Consider the following 23,983-nt stretch of genomic DNA (forward strand, 5'->3'; position numbering starts at 1 on the left):
ACCATTGGGCATATTTGTTCTGTTTAGTTAAAACAAGTCAGTACTGGCCAATGGCTCTACAATGGAATGACGAATGGCCCACTATAATCTAGTCTTTCTGGATTCCTTAGATGTGCTAGAAGAGTGAATGATTATTATTTTAAAAATAATGTGTAGTATCTTAAGCCTTTTTTGTCTTCCACTGCACAGCCACAGCTGCAACTGCTATAATCAGACGAAGGAAGTCACACATGGCTGAGAACAACCCTGCTCGCAGGAAACCTTTAGAAAACTAAGAAAATCTCAGTTTGCCACCTGAATTATGAGAGTCACAGTGACCTGCAATGGGCTAAAATCAGCAAACTGATTTAAATGGCACGAAATTTGAAATTTGCTTAGCATCTTTGTATTTAATTATATTTCATCCGTAATGTTGAATTTCAACAGTACAGTTAAAAATAAGAGAGAGAGAGAGAGAGAGAGAGAGAGTAAGGGAAAGAGAGAGAGAGAGAGAAAGAGAGGGAGTTACAAAGAATTCCATTTAATTTTATGCCCAAGTTCAAAGACAAAGGTTCAAGTTGAAACCCAGTGTGGCTCCTCTGTGGTTCATTGGCTCATCAGTCAAGTTAACAACACATGGAGAGCACTGAATACCTAGTCTATCAAGTCACAAGTAAACTGTGCCTACTTTTCTGTTTTTAAAGGGCCTTTGCTGGTTTAGAGTGACCTATCCAATCACATCATGTTGAATGTTTGTCCTTCAGTGGGGTAAATTCCCACTGTGGCCACTGCGGTGGTTTCTCCCCTTTGGCATCTAAATTATTTCAAAAAGAATTGGATATGGTCTTTGATAATCACAGTACACATTGGTAATAACTCTCTGTAATGGTTTAATGACCTTAGGTTTTTTTTCCAATTCATTTCACCCTCATTATATCAGATTTTTCTGGTGTTCAACTCCGTGTGCCTTGTTACAACGTGTTACAGCGCACTAATGCAGAGCCGTCTGTCACACAGGGTTTGGAATCGTGTCCTAAGTGGTGCTAAGTTACTACTGCATAACATATTTTCTTTGCCAAATTTGAAGGGAACAAAAAGGAAAGAATGCCCTTGACTGTTTTTAGTCTTTGATGTTCCAAAACGTATCTCTAGATCTGGAAGAATGTTGTTAGAAGCCATTGACCGATCTGTTAAGATGATTGGGCTGGGTTTTCAAATAGCTTCTGAGAGACGCTGATGTCCATTGCTGCTGCTGCTTGTTGATATATCATTGGTCAGCAGCAAAGATGGCAATGTAAGCTGTGGTGATGAATTTGCCAGTTCCAAACCTATGCACGCACACCGGGCTGCATTATTGCTGTTCAATAATACCTTCCTTCTTCCCATGGTCGTGTGTCTCTGTCAGTTCCACACCACCCTAGGCAGTACCTAACTCTGCTTTCTTGATAAATATCTGACGAGCCACGTTTCTGTGGACACAAGTGGTGAGATTCTAAAAGTTAAGTTCCTACTAAGCAATTTACCAATGGCACCAGCATCTGTGATTTATGGCTGGGCAGAAGTCTCCAATTTGCCCTAATGTGCATGGAAGAACTTCTTAAATTATCATTAGTAGCACACACTAAAAAAGTGATTTTCCTAGCATTGCTTCAACAAAGTTTTTTGAAGAACTAAGAGACTTAAAAGAGTATTTCATTTTTTCAGATTACCAGTTTCACTTGCTTACATAGTAAATTGGTGATATTACTAATGATAAAATCAATGCTTGAGATAAAAAAATTATTTGGACTCAACCATATGAATAAAAATAATAGAAGGTATGATTGAATACAACTTCAGCTATTGTTGATCTTTAGTGCCTATAATGAGGGTAAAATGTTCCACCTTATAATGCCCTGTGTTTGTCCCAAATGACCATGTGATGTAGAGTCCACAAAACTTCCCTGCAATATCTTTCAGCTTACGTGAAGGCATTACTTTAATGGTCTTCCTCACTGTCAAATGTAATGCCGTGACTTTGGTTTGTTCTTGCTTATTATGACGTTATGTTGTATTGCATTGGTTCCCTCAGGCCTGGATCCAATACTCCGGGCCTGTTTTTTTTCCTTCAAAACATGAGTAACAAATCACAGTGCTTCTGTTCAAGGATATAAGGCCCAACTCGTTCACTCTGCATCTTCTTGAATGAAGGCTCAGAGTCATCTGATGCTGTAGACAAAATTGTTCAGCTTTTAACCGTAGCTAGTGACATCCACACAACTGGTTTTAAACAAGCCCAGGTTTCCTATGACCAAATCATAGTTTAAGACATCACATCACCACCCGTGAGGTGACTCCGCAGTTTGAAATCCCAGCTACAATTAGAAAACCTGAATATGCTTCCCCACATTGATGGTACAGTTCTTGTAGCATCAGAAGTGAGTCTCTTCTCTCTATTAAATGTAAAAGTTTTCAAACATACAAAGATGAAATTTCCTAAATTTCTTTAAGTCTCTAGACATCTCTGATTTCTCTGTTTCCATTCCTGACACAGACAATATATTCTTGCAGGGCCAGTGTCAGATGAGGCAGAAGCAGGGCCATACTGTTTGTGCTCTGTACCTGATTGTCATTACTGTTCTCCTTGGATTTTGTGATGCTCTCAGGGAATGGCTTGTTGACCAGAAACAGGGCAGAACCAAACCCTATGCTATGGACCAGGGCTGCTGTTCCTCAGTCAGTCCCTTCGCTACATGTAGAAGCAGTCGGAATAGATGCTGTTGTCTTGTTTTCATTGTTAATGTTACCTACCCTTTTCCTCCTTGTGGCAATGTGTTTGTTGTTGTTGTCGTCATTTATTTTATTTTGTTTCTTTTTTAACTCTTTCGAATGTCTTGTCTTACGTTGCCTCGTGTGTCACGTGTGGACAAGCCAGGTCTGCATAGTATAAAGTGAAGTGGAGACTGGGGGCACCCATCTCCATCCTGTGTCATCCTGGTTGGTTTGTCTATGACAGACCGTGCCAAATCTGCTACTTCACTTCGGCCTTTGTCTAAGGGATCAAAACTAATGAATTGAGAAGCAAAAGTTGTCAAGTATTTTGGCATCTGCACAACAAATGGACTCAGCCCAATAAAGCAATGAAGATGGAAGAAATTGCCAGGTCAATGCCAGCCTCATAAATGGCACAGACAAGGTCAATGCCAGCTTCATAAATGGCACAGACAAGGCCTCATACTCTGTAGACCCAGCCACACCACACCATGTTGCACTAGATAAAATGGGTTCTTTTCATCTGTTTTCTCCTGCAAACATCTCTGGATGTGGTCCTCTCGAGGGCCATCTATGTGTCTTTAGGGAGGAAATAGTCCCCCAGGTTTCTCATGTTTCTTTCCAGAAGTAAGCAAATATTTTGTCTCGCTTAGTGGTCAGGAGCGGAGACTATTATTTATTTGAAACTGATAGTGAAGAGGAGGAAGAAGAGGAACTTAAGAAGGAAGATGAAGAACCCCCGCGGAAGTCAGCATTCCAGGTAACTAGAGGGATGTGCACGATGATACCCTTTGCTGGCTAGAAACACTGCGGTTGGTTTTTAAATTAACGAGTCTTATTTGCAGGCCTAGATGACCTCTTCCGTAGCCTGTGATACGGCTCTCAGAGTCTTCTGATGGACGTCTGGAATTGTCTAGTTCTAATTAAACTACAGCACTGTTCACTCTCAGGAATGCCCTAACTACCACATCGTGTGAACGGTGCGGGTCAGCACGTCATCCCTGACATCCAAGCATTTTCTTGATGCCCCAAACAACAATAACCAAAAAATTTCTCTTGCAAGTAGACAACTTCCTCAGCATTGCTTTGGATTGCTTGGATGCAAGACTTGCAGCTCCCTGCGTGAACGAGTTGACTGTGTAATAAAATGCATGCTCCTTCTTGAAATGATTACTTAAATGTTGCATTGGGTTTTGAAAATTAACTTCATTTGTATTGCTACTGATACCAGAATGATTTAAATAATAACTATAAACATCCATCCTGGTTCTGATTTTTACGGCTGAGTTCTCTCTGTTCAGGAGCCTGCTGTCTCAAACATAGCTCTGACTCACCAGCCAGCACAGTATTAGTGGGGGTTTGGGGGCGTGGCAGCGTGCAGTCCATCCTTCTTAAAGATGAGGCCTTGTCAGAGGACAGGGCATGAACTCTTTCTGCATATTTCTCTAACCTCTGGACCACAGGCTGAGACAGTTATATCCCATGTGTCGTAGTACAGATAGTATAGAAAGGTTCTCGGAAAACTTTGTGATTGCCTATGATAAGGCCATACACTGCTCCCTAGATGGGCCTTCATAAATGGGCAAGCCCAAATGCCTGGTCTTCCTGATGACATTGAAGGACCAAGCGACTTGTGGCGCTTCTTCAGTGCGGTGCTGCCTCCCTGGCTCCATTGCCCCTCTGTGTGTTGGGAACATGTTTGTGTGCAAGAGTGGGGGTGCTTGCCAATACTAATGACTTAACAGCCTTACTTTTTAGCTAATGAATTTTATGCTAACCACCACTCATCGTACAACAAAGAAGAGAATGTGGACCATCTTGACTGTGTTTATGGACTGCATGCTGTGACTGAGTGTGTTCTTCTTCCTAACTTCCAAGCTCAGCACATTTTATTCCAGCTTCGGCGAGTGGCATGTTTTAACCTCAGTGTTAATTGTAGAGACAAGCTCATGTGACGTCATATATTAAATTGTTAACGTTGGGTTTTTTTTTTCCTACTAATTACTCTTGCTTTGTCCTTCTTTGTAGAGAGCTATTGGGAAGTTTGCCTCAGCCATTTTAGCCTTGCCAAAGTCTGTCATTAAACTTCCCAAAACTATTCTTCAGTATTTAATCCGAGCTGCAAAGGTATTTCATGTTCTACTGATGTGTAGTGTGTGACTCTCTGCTCCATAGAACTTTAGCAAAACATCCTCCTATCTACATTTTCTCTGTTCTATGAATCGTACAATGAAAGCATCATATGGATGTAAAACATTAAATTTTCCAAAAAAAAGGAGTTCTTAGGAGCCAGACTACTTATCATTTTCCTACTTTAAAAAGTAGACACCAGAGATTATAAAAAATAGGAAGAGAAAATGCAGATATACATACATGTACTTTCTCTCCTCGTAGTTTTGGGTGAGTTACATCTCATCTTAAAAGGGTGGTGTCTGGTTGCATGCCTCAGTTCATAATGAGTAAAGCATATATAATAATTCTTTCTCAGAAAGCTGGTAAGAATTTCCAAATAAGCTTATAAAAGACTCCTCTGGTTCTGTCCCTGCTTTCAGCTTCTCGTTAGTTTCCGGCTTCCGAATGTGGATACAGATGTCCTGTATCCAGCCCATCTCCTTCCCCAGCTGCTGATGCCCAGAGCACAACAGTGCTTCTCAATAAAGTTTAACAACGCCCTTGTTCATCACCTAATACAGAATGGATGTCAGTCAGCTGCCTATATCGTACTCGCTTCATTATTAAAAACCACAAGGAAGAAATTATCCTTCTTGTATTTTGTAGCATGTTTTTCCTTCCAAACTCAGCCCGGAGGGAACTCTAAAACTCTTGGGCCATTATGATCTGATGGTCGTTGAGGTCACGCAAACAGTTGGGATAGTGACAGAGACGAGTGCACCTTGCCTGCTCCCTGCCATCTCGTTTCCACGCTGATTCTGGTCCCACTGGTCATACAGAACCTGAGATGCAGGGTGTCTCTGAAGCTCCCAGGTGAAGCCGTATTGCTGGTCTACCTAGGGCCTCAGAGGCCAACCTTCCGACCGCCTTTCATTCTCCATTCCAGAAAACTGGTTCTGATTAATAGTCACTGTTGCTGTTTCTGCAGGGACTTTAGCTTTTCTGCTCTATGAATCCATGTGAATGTCTAAATTTGTAATTTAGAAATTATTAAAGTGAAAGGTTGCAAGTTATCCACCCCTTTTTGTTACTTAAAACAAAGCTAACGATGATTAAGTGACGATAAAGGTGTAAAGGGACTCTGTATCCCAGTGTACTTAGGGCAAATTATAAAATGCTGTAAATTCGAGTTAAGGATATCCACTCCAATGAAATACTCTCTGTTTAAAAGAATGCATACAGTTTTGCTTAATGACCTTCTGGTAAAAAGTGAATCTCACTCCCCTAACAATAAAGATAAACTTGGAGATAAATTCAGAAACACACACTCGTGGCGGTGACTATTAACTGAATCTTCAGACTTTTTGTGTGTACTTCCAAGCACTTTCTCCTTCTGGCCGATGTAGTTTGGGGCCTGGCTCCCTAGACAAGCCACCAAATTGGGTGAAAGTAAAAGATACAATGTCGTAATTTGGGAGGTCAGCAAAACCCTTCCATTTCTGGACTCAGTAAGGGTCGGAACCCTTTTCTGAAATAGGAGACGGCAAAACTGGCCTTCGGTCAAGTGTTTGGAACTTTAAAATAATCACTTTTCAAAATGGCAGTCTTAAGATAGCTTTGCCTGAGAATAGGGACTCAGCAGCTCACAGCGTGATTGCTCTGTCTTGCTTCCTGTACTTGCTTGCCCAGAATGTTCCTCTCGTCAACAAGACACCGATGCCTTTCATCCCTAGGGGACCAATGTAGGGTTAGTAGTTCTTCTCACCACGTCAGACATCAATGGTCCCCTCCCTGCCCTTCTTAAAGTCTGTGAATCCTGCCCTTCTCAGCCTTCCTCTCTCCCTCCCAGCTGTTTGCTTTTTCCTTAGAACAAAGGAAGTCATACAATGCACACCTGCTACGCTCACAAATTCTGTTTAGCATCCTTTCATTTTATAAAACAATAATAGTATAATACTTTTCTTAAAGTGTTTTTTTTTTTGAAGCCATTCTATGCTGTTCTTAAACCTGAAGATGTATTTATTAGTTCGGTTTCTTTTAAAGCAAACTATATTATGCAAATTTGCTTTCTAATGTCCTAAACCTGAGAGACAAGTGGCTAGACTCCCAAACTGACATGCTCAGTAAGGACCCACCAGCGCTTGCTTTGATCCTTTTGAGTATCATCAGTTCATGCCCTACTTCCATAAAATACATTTAGCATACCATAGGACGTTTACCTCCCAGATTTGTTATCCAGAAATAACACCAATTTTACATTTGTGTGTGTTGCCTGTACAATTCAGATTTCTACCTTGAGGGAAAAGGAGGTGATCTTTATTGGACCCTGTGCCCTCATATTTCCATATGTGGAAAAGTTGAATCTCTACTTCCTAGTGGCATCAGAATGCCAATCTGTTTATGTCGTGTTTTCTAAAATTTTCTGGAATATGTAAATCATCTAGGATCAAATGACAATATATGGGTTTACAGCTACCCTTATGTGCTCTTATCTTAATCGTGACAGTGGAAAACCCAGCTTCCCTGAGACCCGGGGGTTGCATGTTAAGCATGCTGGCTTGGTTTTATGATTTCGGGAGGGCTGATTGTATGTATCCTGTCTCAGTTTTGTTGTTTTTGCATGCTTCTGGGGATGGGCGGGGGGGGGGGGGGGGCGTTCTTCCGAACCATTGCTCCTTGGTGATTGGTTGTAAAATGTTGGTGTGACTGTCCTCCACTCTGGAATGCAACTGACAAAGGGTAACCCGAGGCACCAGTTTCCCTCTCTGCTCTCCTGGGCTAGCTCACTCTCACACTGTTTTCTCTCTCTGCTCTCCTGGGGTAGCTCCCTCTCCCACTGGCATTATTTCCCCTGTAAAATCCATCGGCTTTTTCAAGTTACTCATAACCACTACTAGGAGAGTATTGACAATGTAAAACTTACTTCCGCCTGGGCAAATGAGAACATTAAGGAAGACATCTTCCTTTTGACTGAGACCTTTGCGATAGGAGGAAGTCCTCTGATGGTGCTTGTCAAGACCTCCCAACTCCAGCTTGTTGTATGCAAAGCAAAACTTCCGTCACTGAGGATCACAAACGGTGGTGTTTCAGAGAAACCATGGTTTGCTCTTACCCAAGTTTATGTCATGATCATCTTTGACACTGAGTGAAGAATGTCTCCACATTCATTTATATATTATATCTTACGGTAGCAAATTAAAAGCAATAAGATGCCTTTAATCACTATATGCCTTTAATCCCTACACTTGGGAGGCAGAAACAGACAGAGTTACAAAGCCAGCCAGGGTGATATAATGAGACCCTGTCTCAAACAAGCAAGAAAAAAGAATCTAGACCAACAGAAGTCAACTTAACATAAGAAGCAGGGAAAGCAATACTTGTGAGAGAGAAAAAAAAAAATCTTACATCGAAGGAGCTTGACTTAGGTTCATTTACATTTTAAGTTACTTTTAAAAGTCAGAAATTCATTGGACCTTCTCCTTTCAGTTTGTCTATCAAGCCTGGATCACTGATCCGAAAACAGCACTCCGACAGAGGAGGAAAGAGAAAAAGAAGTTGGCCAGAGAAGAGGAGAAAGGAAGACGCAAAGGATCCGGGGACGGTGAGTGCCAGACAGGAAGCAGCCACAGCCTCTGCCCCATGGAGGAAGTGTTACAGGGGACACCAAATGCCAAAAGGGCATTTTTAAACCAACTGAGGTGAAGATTTTGAAGGGATCATGTTGCCAAAGCATAAAGGAATACTCTCTTAATTTGGTTTCTATAAAGACCATGACCACAAACACCTGAAGAAGAAAGGATTTTCTTAGGCTCCCAGCCTGTAGCTTATCACCTGGGGAAGCCAGGGCATGAAGTCCAGGAAGGAAGCAGGAGGCAGGAGCTGCAGAGCCCATAAAGAATGTTGCGTATTAGCTCACTCCTCTTGTCTTGATCACCCTACTTTCTTACAACACCCAGGACCACTTACCAAGGGCTGGCATTACCCCACAGTGATCTGAACCCACAATTACACCTAGACCTACAATTATCAATTGAGAAAATGTACCGCCGGCTCTATCCTAGACCAAGATGGTGAGGGCATTTTCTCAATTAATATTCTCTTTTCCAAAGTGACACTAACTTGTGTCAAATTGGCACAAAACTAGCCTGTACACATACTATTCAGTAGTCTCCCGACATATTATTTAAGTGAAAAACAATATTTTATAAAGTAGCAGGCAATTATTTAAACCACTAACTGAACAAAGAAAACCAAAGTACTTCAACCAGTATTTTACATTTTAAATGGGTATTATAGTGTTTAAGTGTAAGAGAAGGATTTTTTTTAAAAGTGTATTAAGAATAGTGGCTGCTTTTTAGGAGAGGAAAAATTAAATGATATGACTAAAAGGACCCTAGGTTTCTCTGCTATCATTTGATTCTGTACAGAGATAATGTAATCATGAATTTCTTAGAAAATTAAGAAAGTCAAACAATCAAGATTTCTCATGCAACTAACTATAAAATTTGTTCATTTTTACCTTCTTTCTCTCAGTATCTCCTGGTGGCCATACCTGCATTTTATTGATTTGTTTGCAAAGATAAATTTAGTCTACCTTCAATATAACAAGCCACGTGATAGCAGGAGATTCAGAATCTGGTGTGTGTGTGCATATATGCACGCAGACAGACACACACACAAACACACACATACACAAACACACACAAATTCAGCCTCCAGGAAATATGTATCCTACCCAGATGGGGCATTAGCCCTCTCCCCTTTGGCAAGTACATATTGTTCGTTCATTAACTTTTCAGAATTAATGTGCACGAAGGCAGCTTGCCCTTTCATTAGCAATGTATCATAGATCTCCAATTAACTATTCATGAAACTGCAGGGTTTTTTTTTTAATGGCTATAAAAGCTTCCGTAGTACAGATATGCATAATTTATTCAATTATTTCCCCATTAATGGACAAAAGATTGCTTCCTGATTTCACCACAACAAGCAATGCTGTAATAGGTACCCTTACAAAAAAATTCACAGGGAGTTATCCGTGATGTATATGCACCCTCACAGAGTAGATTCTCAAGAGTAGGAAGGCTCGGTTAAAGGAGATGCCTCAAACACTTTAATAGCTTTTCCCTCACAATGTTTTAGTAATTTATACTCCAATATGTCAGATAAAGGAAGGTACCTTTCTTATAGCTTCATACCAAGGCCCACATTGCTCTTTTTATTGCATTCCCCGCCCCCCAGGGAATAACAGATTTCCTATATTTTCTTTGGAATTTAGTTTAATCCATAACTAATGGTTCTGGGCATTTTTATTTTATATTGTCTATATAATTTGTACTTCAAGTTTAAGGTCCAAATACAGCTATCATTGTCCTCTGCCATTCTGTTGGAGAATTTGTTCTTTGCTTAGTAATTAGGACTGCTTGTGTATCGGGAATAGTGCCTCCTCTGCTGTGTTAGAATCATGCTTCCCTGTTCAGTGCTCATATTTAGTTTGTGATACACGACTCTCTAAACAATGTGAAATCAGTCTGATACCGAAGCATGTCTAAAGTCATGTTTTTAAAGTCAATATCTCACTAAAGAAAGTCTCTGCCCCCCAGTGTTAAGCAAATGTTGTCCTGCATTTCCTACTGGTTTTTACTTACATTTTGAATTTTATATCACTCTGTATAACAGAGATATATTTTCATACAGTTAGATAGATGAGCAATGCTGCTAGCTCTATTTTTTAAAAAAAAAAAAAAGTCTTCCTTTCATGTTAGAAATAAGCAGGAGCGGCCCTCGGCTCCTATTTTGGCTTAGATATGATTTGGAAGTGTATTCTGACTCGTTCTTCTATTGTCAAGCTCTGGATCTCGGTTGCATGCTTTTGCATTTGATACCATGGGGTTAGTTTTAATATTTAATGAAGCCAGCTCCTCTCACTACATTGTTTTATTCAACATTGTCTTTGTTATTTTCAAGTGTGTGTTTTGCCAAAGTTTTAGATATTCTTTATTAATAAAAATGGCACAGGGCTCTATATAATGACACGTCTTTTATCATATATAGCGCAGGTCCAGTGGAATGTTTTATTCGACGTTGTCTTTGTTATTCTCAAGTGTGTGTTCTGCCAAAGTTTTTGGATATTTTCTAGTCATAAAAACGGCACAGGGCTCTATATAAAGACACGTCTTTTATCATATATAACGCAGGTCCAGTGGAATGGGACGATCGAGAGGATGGGCCAATCAAAAAGAAATCCGACGGCCCAGGTAACAGAACAGAGACAGAGATGAGCTGTGAGCATTTGAAAATGGTACTGCCCCATGGGATAAGGGGAGCTGTTGCAAAGCGGCAAATCCAGCTGTGACTCCAGACCGAGGCTGCATCATCACAGTCCTGTCCCTTGACACCTCGTCTCTGCTGAGACGGAGAAAGACTCCTGAGAACCCATCCAGCCTCGTGAGTTGTAAAGTCCTTGGTACCTGCGCCTGTGGATGAGGACAATAAATGCTGGTGCTGCGTAGAAGCCGCCAGGATAAGAACATTGAGCAAAAATACTTAAATTTTCTTCTTTTTTTAAAAAATAGAACTTTTTAAAATTTACATAAAGATTCTGGTAAACATTTACGATATGGTTTCATGACATCAGGTTAACGAATGCTTACATCATCTCAAATATTTGTCATTTCTTTGTGCTAAGAACACTCAGTATCTTCTCTGTTAGCTATTTTTAAATATATCGTAAATTATCTTAGGGCAGATGTAGAGATAAGAAGTTCCGTGACCAAATGTTCAACAACTAATAATTACTACTTCTAGGAAAGTAGTTTTGAATGGGAGAAAAAATAAGGATAAATTGTCAAAAGCATTAAGGCCTGCTGGAGCGTATTAGTGGCTTCTATGTCATTCAGCCTGAAGGGCCAAAACCTCCCTCTTAGGTCTATAAAAGCAGCTTGAGGTCTTCTCCGGATAAGTATGGGATTACCCACCTTGGTCTAGAGTTCCCTGATGGGAAAGAAGGGAAACTGGAGCAATGGTTTGAAGGTTAGGGACTCACGTTGTGCAATCGTAAGGGCTGGAGTGCGGATCCCAGCACCCACACAAGTCAGATCCTGCACAGGCCTGTAACTCCACTTCCAAGGTGAGGGGTGGGCTGGGGAAGGATTGCTAGGGCTTGCTGACTTCCAATCTAGCCAAGAAAACGTGAGCCCTAGGTTCAGGGAGAGAACTTGCCTCAGTGAAATGGCAAGAAGTTGTGCCAGAGACCACGGGGTGCCCTCTTCTGGCTCCACCCATGGGTACAAACACATATATGCACACACAAAATAACAAATAATTAAACGAAATAAGAGGCCAGAGATGCAGAGGAAAATGGGGGCCTTGTGGAGTCTCTGTCTTGAAATCGCTCTGCTGTGGCATCAGTGAAGCCTCCCTTTATACCACTTCGTGAGGCCGTTCATCTCTGCCTTTGCTGCTTTGCTCAGCAAAGGGGACCCTCTGTTCTTTCTCACCTCCTAAAACCTGTGGAAGACAAAGAGCTACCACAGCCCGAAAAGTCCCGAGGAGGAGGAGGAGGTAGCTGCAAAGGCAGGAAATGGTTCCATAGGAACATCAGAGATGGAGATTCTGGCCCCACCTGGTCCTTACATGTGGCTCTCTGCCACCCCCTCCCCTCACACCCCATCAGGTATGGCCTTCACTTGAGGGCTCCATTTCTTGTCTGACCCTTAAAAAAGAGCAAAACTTTACTAGATGTAAGCTTACATTTCTTCCTAGGCCACTTAGAGCCATTCTAGTCCTCATCATAAAGCCAAGCTTTGGTTCACACTGTGGCCTTCAACTCAGAGAGGGGATTAGTGGGGAGCAAAGGCGGGCCATTGGGTACTCACTCTGAGCACAGTAGACAGAGGCCTGTGAGGCTGGCACGTGATTGGGTGACCATCAGCTTACATACGTGATTAAGACAGACAGACAGGATGATCTAGTCCTTCTGTTTAGCTTCTGCCTCACTGCGTTTAGTAAGATGCATATAATACATGGTTTCGTTGTACCTGTGTGTAGCAAAGTGACTGCTATAGGCAGCAGATAAACCTGTCTGTCCACCTCCCCACCACAGTTAGAGCGCCTTAGGTCTACTTGTTGGCAAATCCCAGCATAGTACAGAATTGCTAATTACCGCCTGTCTCTGAGGATCTCTAGATATAACCCTCCCATGTAACTGAAAGCTTGCCTCGACCCACTTCTCAGTCTTTCCCTTCCTTGGCCATGTACCATGGCTCTGCTCTCCGTTTCTGTGAGTATTATGAGTTTGGATTCCAAGTGTCAGCGATATCGTCTGGAGTGTGTTTTTCCACACCTGGCTTATTCAGTGTAGCACAATGTCCTCTGTGGTCATCCACGTTGTTACGAATTTTCCTTCTTTTTAAAAGCTGAGTGATGTCCCAGAGGGTGAGCTCACCAGTTGTAAAAGCTCCTCCAGTCTTTCTGAGTAGTCAAAGGCCTTAAACTGCAGCCTCTCCGGAGTGTCGGGAAATGTGCGTGCATGCTATCACCATTTCAAACACCACTGGATTTGAGCTGAGCTGCTCTGTGACAGCTCTCCTGGGGCTCCAGTCACAGCTGCAGTCCTGGACAAAACTCACATTAGCCATCCCAGGGCTTCTCCTGACCACAGATGATGGAGTCCATGTACAGATTTCTGTTGTTGACATACAATCCCATCTGATTGTCTTAGGAAGATGGATCAGTAACACATGAGCACATGCAGCCTGTGGAGTGAGCTTCACAAAAGATAATATAGTTTGGCTGAAGTATAAGTGCACAGACAATAAATAGGTTTCACCAACAATCCCTCAGACACTTGGAGAAAAGCCTTAAAGGGCCCCATGAGACAGGCACAGGCCATCTCCATTCTTGAATTAATACTAGGTGAAATCTTTGAATTGCAATCTCTACGCTTACTAAACTTCTTACAGTAAGACTTCTAGATGTGTAGGCTTCACAGCCTCAGATTCATCCAAGTGTTTACCTGCCGCGCACCGCGCCCCCGTGTCTGCGCTGTGTGTGCTATTACCCAGTTTGCGAGCTTCAGGAAAGGGGGCTGGAGGTTGAGAATACAGACGCAGAGACAGACCAACACACACACGGACCTTTTAACACTGATACCAAAGCCCCAAAAATGCCCCCTTTGTTGTGTTCAGGGGCAGATTATATAGAGATAGCCACGCCCCAGCCAAACCCACCAGAAACCACTCTCCTGCCATCAGGAACTCCTGAAGGTCTCGTGCTCAGAGCAGCTGTAGACACTCAGATCAGGGGAAAACAAGTTGTTTACAAGAAATTCAGGATCTGGGGTCTCAGTGCTCCCAACATTTACCAAAATGTTTTTTGGGGGGGGATTCATTTGTACTGAGTGTATATAGGCCTTTTCTCTGTCTTCCTAAATAATGCAGTGTAGCAACCACTATCGTATTGGGTACCTAGTGGAAGTGATAAAGAGATGACTCAAACTATGAGAAAGGGTGTGTGGAGATTCTGTACAGAGAGTGTAGTTAGAGATGCGTATGTGTAAGGGACTTGACCATCCATAGAACGTGATATTTTGAGGAGTCTTGTTAGCCCCTGAGGGTCTGTTATGGCCGACATGAAAGATCCTGCCTCAGTCTGGCTTAGTTCTTCCATTGCATGTATATAGACTACACCGGTGCTCGGGCCTCGGTCCCCCTCGTTCGCTAAGCATAAGGAGTCCAGTACACATGAGAGACATCCCGCAAAATCCAGGGCTGGGTGTGGTCCACCCCACAGAGTCACAACACAGCCCTTGGTAGTGTGGTAGTGTTCCAGACCCTTTAACCTGTGGTGTGCTTCTTCTGCCTAGATAATATCATCAAGAGGATATTTAATATTCTGAAGTTCACCTGGGTCCTATTCCTGGCCACGGTGGATAGTTTCACCACTTGGCTCAACTCCATCTCAAGGGAACACATTGATATATCCACAGTTCTGAGGATTGAAAGGTGCATGCTGACCCGAGAGATTAAGAAGGTAATTCCTTTTACTGCTTGCTACTTTCAAAGAGCCGCCAAGTCCCCGTGGGCCGTACATCCCAGCCCAAAATGCATGAGGCAAGAGAAGTTTCAAGTTTCCAATTTTGGTTTTGGATGTGGAAATATTTTCACTTACATAATGAAACACCTTGTGGAGGGAACACAAACATGAGCATGAAGTTTTACTTCGATTTCATCATCTACATGGCCTGACAGTAACTTCCGCGACCATTTCAAGTGCACTTGGCTTTTAACGGCAACTGTTCAGGAGTGCTTGTGTAGAATTTCCCACCCGTTGGCATCATGTCAGCATTCACGGGAGTTCAGACATGGGAGCATTTGGATTCCAGATAGTCAGCCTGTGTCCTAGTTAATTGTTTTGTTGTTCTTGCTGTCTGTTATGTTTTGTTCCCCCACCCCCAACTTGGCATAAGCTAGAGCCATTTGAGAAGAGGAACCTCAAGTGAGAAAATGCCTCCATCAGAATTCCAGTAGGCAAGCCAGTGCAGCATCTTCTTGATTAATGATTGATGTGGGAGGGCCACAGCACATTGAGGGTGACACCACTTCAGCGTAGATGATTCTAGGTGGTATAAGAAAGAAGACTGGAGAGACCATGGCGAGCAAGCCAGTAAGGAGCGCTCCTCCACGGTCTCTACTTCTTCAATTGTTGCCTCCAGGTTCCAGTCTTTAGCCACCGCTTGGCTTCCCTTAGTAATGGATTATAAACTGTAAGATTAAATAAATTCTTTCCACCCAGTTGCTTTTAGACACGGTGTTAGTCATAGCAATAGACACCTAACTAAACAACCTTATCTAAAATTCTAAAATAAAAATCCCATCTTCCTGGCCAGCTGTTACATAATCATTTTGTTCTGTGTGCATTGAGGTCTAGTCCATGCTCATAAACAACACACACACATGTACACATGCATATGCACTCACACACACATGCAAACACACACACAGACACACACACTCACGCATAAGCACACACTCACCAGGAGTCCTTAGAAAACTTCTAGTTTATTCATTTTCTCTCTTCTATCAGAGTTAATAGGTTTGCTGTGCCCTATAAAGGATTATAACTTTTATCTGAGAATTTATATCTGAAACCTCCAGAAAAAAAAATCTAGAATATAAAGAGTGCTAACAAAATACACAAGTTACCTATGATTTATAGATTGTACTTAAAGGTAAGTATTTTTATACATATAATTTTGTCAATTATACCTTAACGGGGTTGGGAACATTTTTAAAAATATACCAAAATAAAATAAAAATTCATAATGAAAATAAATTACCGAGCTTAAATTAATCTAATTGAAAACAGAGTTGATAATTTTCTCTACTAAGCTTGAGCCAATTTCTGGAAAGGTGACTATTTTGAGATAGTAAGAATTATACAAGCATATTACCTACCTTACATTTTGTTACTGTAAACTCTCTGGCCAAAGCAATTTAGGGATGCAAGGAGGCTTGTCTTATAGCTTGAAGGGACACAGTATATGGTGGTAATGGTCTGGAAGGCTTGGCAATGGGAGAGTTAGGCAAAGCCACATTGTATCCGCAGACAGGAAACAGGGAGAGAGAAATGTGACTACTCAGCTGGTCTCTTGGGGAAGGATACTGTTGCTGTGATGAACACCAGACCAAAGCAACATGGAGAGGAAAGGGCTTATCTGGCTTCTGCTTCCACAGCACTGCTCATCATCCAAAGAAGTCAGGGCAGGAACCCAAACAGGGCAGGAACCTGGAGGCAGGAGCTGATGCAGAGGCTGTGGATGGGTGCTGCTCAGCTTCCTGACATACTCAACCTTTGTCCTGCTCTGCCCGCTTTCGTCTAGAACCCAGGACCATCAGCCCAGGGATGGTGCGACCCACAGTGAGCTAGGATCTTCCCTATCAATTAAGACAATGTTTGTGTAGCGCCTCATACAGAGGCGTTTTCTTAATTGTGGTTCCCTCGTCTCCAATGAATGTATCTTGTGTCAAATTGACAAAACAAACAAACAAACAAAAACTATCCCTCGTATCTGGATTCCTCTGTTTCCGCTTTTTCTTCAGTCCAGGATCCTAGCGCATGGAATGATGTTGCCAGCCTTGACTACTGGCTCACCTTCCTCAGTAAAACCTTTCTATAAACGCCCGTGGAGACATGCTGAGATGTGTGTCAAGTGATTCTGAATCCAGTCAGGTTGACTGGGAAGATCCACCATTGCATGTAGCAATACCGACTAACACTAATGACCGTAAAAGACCTGACATTAATCCCTAAATTATCTGCATCTCATCAGTCCTTACTGTAGGTGTGCACGTGGGCTGAGAGTCGTCAGTATTGAAAACTGTTGGCATTGTCCAAACAAAGTGCTTTCGTAAGAACCACTGTGATGTCCCCTTTTCCACAGGGCAACGTTCCAACGCGGGAAAGCATCCACATGTACTACCAAAACCACATCATGAACCTTTCCAGAGAGTCAGGACTGGACACAATTGACGAGCCCCCTGGAGCTGGTTCCAGGGCCCAGGCAGCTCACAGGATGGATAGCTTAGATTCCCATGACAGTATCTCCAGGTATTTCACTTTCTTAACAATCGGTTGTTTTTGTGAATGAGGTAGATGCCAGCAAACGTGAGAAGTGATTGCGTGAAGTGAAAGCTAAGCAAACACATGGGTGGTATCCTAGGCCCTGCGGATCCATACAGCAATGTTGTATGCTGCTCTAGGCTAACTGGGTAAAAGCAGACACCAGCAGTGAACAGTTTGAAGCATGCATCTACCTCCCTGGCACAGTCTAGGGGTTTATAAGATCCAGGCAAATAAGAATGGTTCATCACATTTAGGTTTTACTCCTTACTATTTGTGTCAGGGCTACGCCATTACTTCCTTCCACAAGCTGTCTTTTGTTCTAGCATTTTCTACCTTCTGTTGATATCACTGACCTTTTTTTTTCAGAATTGCTACTTTCAAGTTTAGAATGGAAATTTCAGAAACAATTCTGTAAGAAACAATTCCCCCTCTTCTCTAGGTTTCAGGTCTTCTGTGCACTGTTTGCAGGAGAACAGCAGGAGACTCGATGCCAAGGGTGGTGGTGGTACACTGGGCACATACTGTAGCCAGCCTTGATTCATCCCTTAGAATTGCATAAAACGTTGTGTGTCTTTATTATCTGTACTTTGCCAAGAAAAAATTCAATTACAATGTGGCTTAAAAGTGTGATCTAAGCCTGTAAGAGCAGACCCAGGATCCAAAATCACCATGCTATATTCAGAACCCAGGTTTTGGACCTCTTGATGTCTCTCCCTTCTTCCCCGGCAAGTGTACTGTCCACCCAGAAAGGCTTCAGGAGCCTCTGCAGCAGAGTGTTCTCGATCACTGCTGACCATCGTATAGGGCTGGCTAATCCCAAATCACTGCCTTGGGAAGAAAACCAACAATACCCAGGGGGACCATGTGACTGTGTGAACTGCGCCATGCAACTGTCTTATAGGCAAAGTGTAGTAATAGGAGCGGCAGGGCTGCGTTCCCAGCACCCCGGCCGCCTGCTCCGCTAGCTTATGCTCCGAAATAACAACACATAAACTGTATTCATTTAAACACTGTTTGGCCCTTTAGCTCTAGCCCTTACAGGCTAATTCTCACATCCCGATCAACCCATCTCTAATAATCTGTGAGCACCGGTCTTACCGGGAAAGATTCAGCATGTCTAACCTGGCGGCTTGCTTCATCGCATGCGTCTGCCCGGGAGAGCGGAGCATGGCATCTCTCTGAGGCGTCTGTTCCCGAGAGGAGAGCTGTGGAGTCTGCGCTCACTTCCTCTTCCTCCCAGCGTTCTGTTCTGTTTACTCCTCCCACCTATCTTCTAACCAATGAGGGCCAAGCAGTTTCTTTTTATTTAACCAATGACCTTCCTCCATCAGCAAAGGACTGTATCTCTGAAGATAGCTGTGTATTTTATCATCTAACAGCTAAAGTAATCCCCTGTTCTAGGCCAGGACCTGAGCTCAATTCTAGAACAAACAGACATAAAAGTCATCCCTGAGTAGTGTCGTCTGAAAAGGCTCTGTAACACAGTTCTTGCCTCTTCTGCCCGCTGAGGAAGCATTGTAGACCTTCTAGGTGGCCCCAGACGCACCCACGGGCACAGTGGCTACCAACCATAGTTTTCCTTCATAGATACTGACTACATGTCATTCTGGATAAAAGAGAGTCGAAAGGGTATCACTTTACCGATAGCAAACTCAAATAGAAATTAAATATCAAAGGGACCGAGGATGTAGCTCAGTTGGCCATTTACATATCAAGCCCATCCAAGGCCCAGGGTTAATCACTGGTACTGGAGATTAAAACAAACAAACAAACAAACAAAAGTCCTGAAATTCAGAATTGTACTCATTGAAGAGAAGTGATTAGAGAATTTCTTACTTTGAATATAGCTTCTTATCTGTTGCTGAATTATTGTCTTTGAGTTGGCCAATTAAAGAAAACTCAAATACAGCAAGTCACCATATTTGCCTTTGACACAGATCCAAATCTACTAGTATGGAAAAATAATTTGTTCTTATTTACACACACACTCTGACATACACACAGACATACACACACATTATATATGCATATGCAAATATGTAAAAAACTCAAGTTTTAAAATAGATTGCTTAATTTAACTATGTACATATGCATGCATTTGCCTATATTGATTTTCTGTAGATAAAGCTGTTCATGGATGTAGTCCTTCATCTCTTTCCAAACAGATACTCCTTTAAGGTCTTCAGGAATAATAAAAAGATTCTATTTTCCTTGAGATGGGAATACTCCAGTTATTTTTAAGCTGTAACGTCACAAATATTTAGCTAATGTGATTTTCATGAAAAGAGGAACTATTTGAGCCAGAGTCCTCTTAGGGCTTCAAGGTCAACCATTTATTTCCTAATTGAAATGGGGCTTCAGATGCCTTTTAATTCCAGAATACAATAATTGTTAGGAGACAAAGTGCCATAGTAGTAAAATTCATTTTCCGTTCTCTTTCTGCCCACACATGTGCACTTTTCTCAGATATTGGTTTCTGAAACCATTAGTCATAGCAGCAGCTACAGAGAAGAAATGTCAGCGACAACTTTCAATCCGTTCCTAGCACCGTGTGTCCTGTGAGACCGTCCCACAGTCTTCGTGGGAGGGGAGCTTTGCGCCTCTTCTGTCACAGGTTTTAGTGAAGCACAAGCTCGCTGTTTATTTTATAGTTCACTTAGACAATTTGGAAACCATAAGTTCTGTCCTGGGGAGAAGCTGTAAATCCGCTTCGTCATCATGTTCCAGCAAGTCTCTCTATGTCTAGAAATCAAAGCATTTAAATACAATCATTCTAGTTAATTTCTATGCCATAAATTAAAATCCATTTTATCCCCATTCTTCTTAAGTACTTCCCTATTTCAGTCCATCTCACAGTAACTACTCCCTTCGTCAGGGAAGAGCAGATTGAAGACGTGGTTTAGTGATGCAACATAGGTCGGTGTCGTGCGGGACACTAGGTTCAGTCCCGACTGCCATAATAGTGACATTGATGATGATGCTACGTGAAGACTGCAGGGCAGATGTGCACCAGTGTGCAGATGTGTGCAGTCTGGCAGAGGCGGGGTGGAGAGGTAGGCATGTCTGGATGCCCTGGACATGCTCAGTGTTGCTAATGCTGCTTCCTGTGCAGGGGAGCATGACAGCAAGTATAAAAGAATCTTCATTTCCAAATACACCAGATTTAGAACCAAATAACCATTTTTAAAAAAAAATCATAGGAGCAATAGAATAAGGAGAATACTGAGGTGCGAACCCTGGGATTCTCTAGAGACGTTTCCAGATGGTGTACTGTCCACCCATCCTTCCTGCAGCTGTTTTTCATAACACTTACAAGTGTTCCTCAGCTCCAGACCACACTGCTCTACGAATCTGCATCGAATACAAACTATATTTTATTGCTTTTGATTCCAAAAAGAGTTTCAGAAAAATCTGATTTACTTGTGCCAAAGTCACACTCATATCCACTTGCAATTATTCCCACCCACACAGTGAAGAACATAATTATATGCACATACAATATATAACTTATTGTACCTTTTCATTTTTCTTTCATCAAGATATTTTGTCTCTTAATGTGACTTGTAATATTTTTTTTGACTAAGCACCTGCCTTTAAATATGACCTACATAGAAAACCAAGACCAGAATGAAAAATTGGGACTCATCAGACATCACACTTACAGACCACTTTTAAGAAAACAATGTTAAAATATTTGCAAAATTATAAAACTGTCAATCAGTACTGAATGAGAAATCAGAATCATTAATAGTCTGTGATGTATTTTGAATTTCATTTTTAATATGAAATAAAAAAGAGATGCTAGGTTTACTTTGTGAGAAGTCCATGAACCCACAAATTTGCCCTTCACAGTGGCTGAGCAACCCTCCCAGTGTGTGAATAGAAATTCACACCCAGGGCTGGAGAAATGGCTCAGTGGTTAAGAGCACTGACTGCTCTTCCAGAGGACCCGGGTTCAATTCCCAGCGCCCACATGGCAGCTCACAACTGTCTGAAGATCCAGTTGCAGGGGATCTGACACCTTCACACCAATGCACATAAAATAAAGTTAAATAAACCATAAAAAATATTTAAAAAAAAGAAATTCACACCCATTTAAAGTTTCTGGGGATCCCTGCACTAGGGAAGGGTAGCGTGTCATCCAGGAGAGTCCCCAGACACCTGCGTCTTTTGGGCAGACAGGTCTTGCTGCCCTCCTCCAGGAAACATAACCATGGTGTGGTCTGTTCCCTTTACATCATGTTTCCCAACACCCACGTCCCATTTTTTTCACATAAGACAACATGAGATGGAATCAGAATGGGAACTTAGCAAACATAAACAGATTTCCTTTGCTGTAAATCCTTTAAATCCAGGGTCAGATGGCGAGCTAATTTCTAAGAGTTCCTTGTGAGATCGGGTGTGTGACTTATCATTGCTTTTGTTGCTGCAAACGGTGTTCACTGCTTCCTGAGGATTGTTCCTATAAAGGGGTGGCTGTGGTTTGAAATCTGTCACCGGAGAAGCTGCTGCGCCCCTTCTGAGGAGGCATCTCAGTTCTGTTCCACCATGGCCGTTCCTTGGAGTACCAGGAAATGAGGAATTTAGTCAATGGGTTCTCTCCCTTGGGACGCCCACCCAAACTTGAAGCATGATCTTTAATAAAAATGAGTAAAAAAACAAAACATTAACCGACAAAATATGTCCGCATTATTAGAATTCCTTTGTTGTTTTGGGTGCTATTTTAATATTTTACCTTGGTTGATATTTCTAGTCACATTATGAGATCGGCGTCTCTTCTACATGCAAGGAATCTGGTTTGGCTTAGTTAACCACGTGACTTAGCAAATGAGACTGAAGATTCAGTATGCGGTGGCATTCCTGAGTCTCCAGCCCTTAATTTGAAAGTTGTATTATAAAACTAAAGTCTTTCCTACAAATTGTACATGCAGGTATTCCTGCATATGCAATTGAATTGAGACTCTCCTCGGACTTGGGCTCACAATTCCAAAGAAAGCATTTTTAATTCAGTCACAAAAGGACCCACTGCAAAGCTACAAGGACGTGAACATTGTAAGATGATGCCTGCCTGGTCCGTGTCCTCATTCTGCTTCGTGTCTCGCCCAGAAAGTGCCATTTGGGAGTTTATCCCTAGCCAGTAAATTTTTGTTTCAACTCCAGTTTCTTCTGTTTATTCATCCTGCCATCCTGCCAAACAGGTCCTTCCCTGCCCTGGAGACTCCGCCCCCCAGCCCCCTCCTCGCCCCACCCCCAACCCTCCAACCCCCACCCCCTGCTGCCGCGGCCATCCTGTCTGTGGTGCTGTTGTGTGTGGTTGCCCCATGGCGGTGTGGGGGTCAGCTGTCCCTGTGTGACTTGGTGCCCCACTGGGTTTTAACTCTGTGTTTCTGTAACTGTTTGCGCTGTTAGCTGCTACACTGAAGCAACCCTGCTGATCTCAAGGCAGTCCACCCTTGATGATTTAGATGGACAAGACCCTGTTCCTAAAACAAGCGAGCGCGCTCGGCCTAGGCTCCGTAAAATGTTCAGCATGGACATGTCCTCCTCATCAGCTGACAGTGGCAGTGTAGGATCAAGGTGCTTAACTTGTGCATGCTTCGTTCCATAACCTACGCCCCCTCCCTGTGAATGCCATTGCACATATGAGTTCATGAGATGAATGCCATTTTTCTTTTCTTTTCCTTTGATTTTTAAGAATTTGCATGACTAAATGCATAACCATAGCACTTTCTGTGACATAATTGTTTCCAAGACAACGCTCTATGAACTAAACTATGTCCCTTCGTTTTGTCTGTTAGGGATTGATTAAAAACCCTGATTGGAAATGTTGTCCTCCATTTCTCAAGTAGTTTTCACTTTTCATTTTTAAAGATATCTTTTGATATGTGTATCAGTATATATTAGGAAAATCTGTCAAATATAGCCATTTTCAGTTAATGTAAAATAAATATGTCTATATTTGGCATGTATATTTACCAGGAAAATTGAATGTATTTTACCATTGACTTTTGAAAAGAATATTATGTAGAAACATACATCTTTATTGACTACCATCTACCTTGTTTGGAAAGGATTATTCTGGGCTTAAGTTTTCTTTTTAAATCCTACCAGAAAGCAACATTCAGCTAGAAATTATCTGCATAGAACTGCAAAACCCTTCCTCCGCCCCCAACAAATCTTAGTGTTGTTACCAGGGACCCTAACTATATTGTGTTTATCCTGGCATGAAAATAACCCAAGCCAAAGGCAACTCCATTCTGCCCCCTGGTGGTCAGCAGAGGCGGTGTCTTTCTTTTGCTGGCTGTTGAACATGTTGACCCTGTGGCGCTGTCCACAGGGGCCTGACTCAGGCAACATGTTTTGTTTTCTGAGCCATCCTCTCTCAGGCATGAGCTTGTTGCATCCTTCTACTCTAAAGAGCCCTGAAGACACACTCATCTCTGAGTCCCTGAGGTGACCGACCCTAAACCTTGGAGAGGATGCTTGACATCACTTAATGACCATGCTGGAAGTTAGA

At 42.3% G+C, this 23,983-nt stretch overlaps 1 protein-coding gene across 3 annotated transcripts in view; it reads left to right on the plus strand.

Moving 5' to 3' along the window:
- Positions 1-23,983, plus strand: part of LOC121438803 (piezo-type mechanosensitive ion channel component 2) — a 349,253-nt gene that overhangs the window by 298,233 nt on the left and 27,037 nt on the right. The window contains exons 34-40 of one of the 3 annotated variants that reach the window (XM_041639240.1): positions 3,384-3,490; positions 4,759-4,857; positions 8,329-8,443; positions 11,040-11,099; positions 14,708-14,874; positions 17,285-17,451; positions 22,876-23,043. In XM_041639240.1, coding sequence (XP_041495174.1) covers positions 3,384-3,490; positions 4,759-4,857; positions 8,329-8,443; positions 11,040-11,099; positions 14,708-14,874; positions 17,285-17,451; positions 22,876-23,043 — 883 coding nt within the window. The remainder of the gene's footprint in view (positions 1-3,383; positions 3,491-4,758; positions 4,858-8,328; positions 8,444-11,039; positions 11,100-14,707; positions 14,875-17,284; positions 17,452-22,875; positions 23,044-23,983) is intronic. The other 2 variants (XM_041639241.1, XM_041639243.1) reach the window with 2 other exon arrangements.

Source organism: Microtus oregoni, unplaced genomic scaffold (assembly GCF_018167655.1).
Source record: "Microtus oregoni isolate MIOR12 unplaced genomic scaffold, Mior012 000057F_ref0000458, whole genome shotgun sequence".
In the NCBI taxonomy this organism is placed as follows: domain Eukaryota; kingdom Metazoa; phylum Chordata; class Mammalia; order Rodentia; family Cricetidae; genus Microtus; species Microtus oregoni.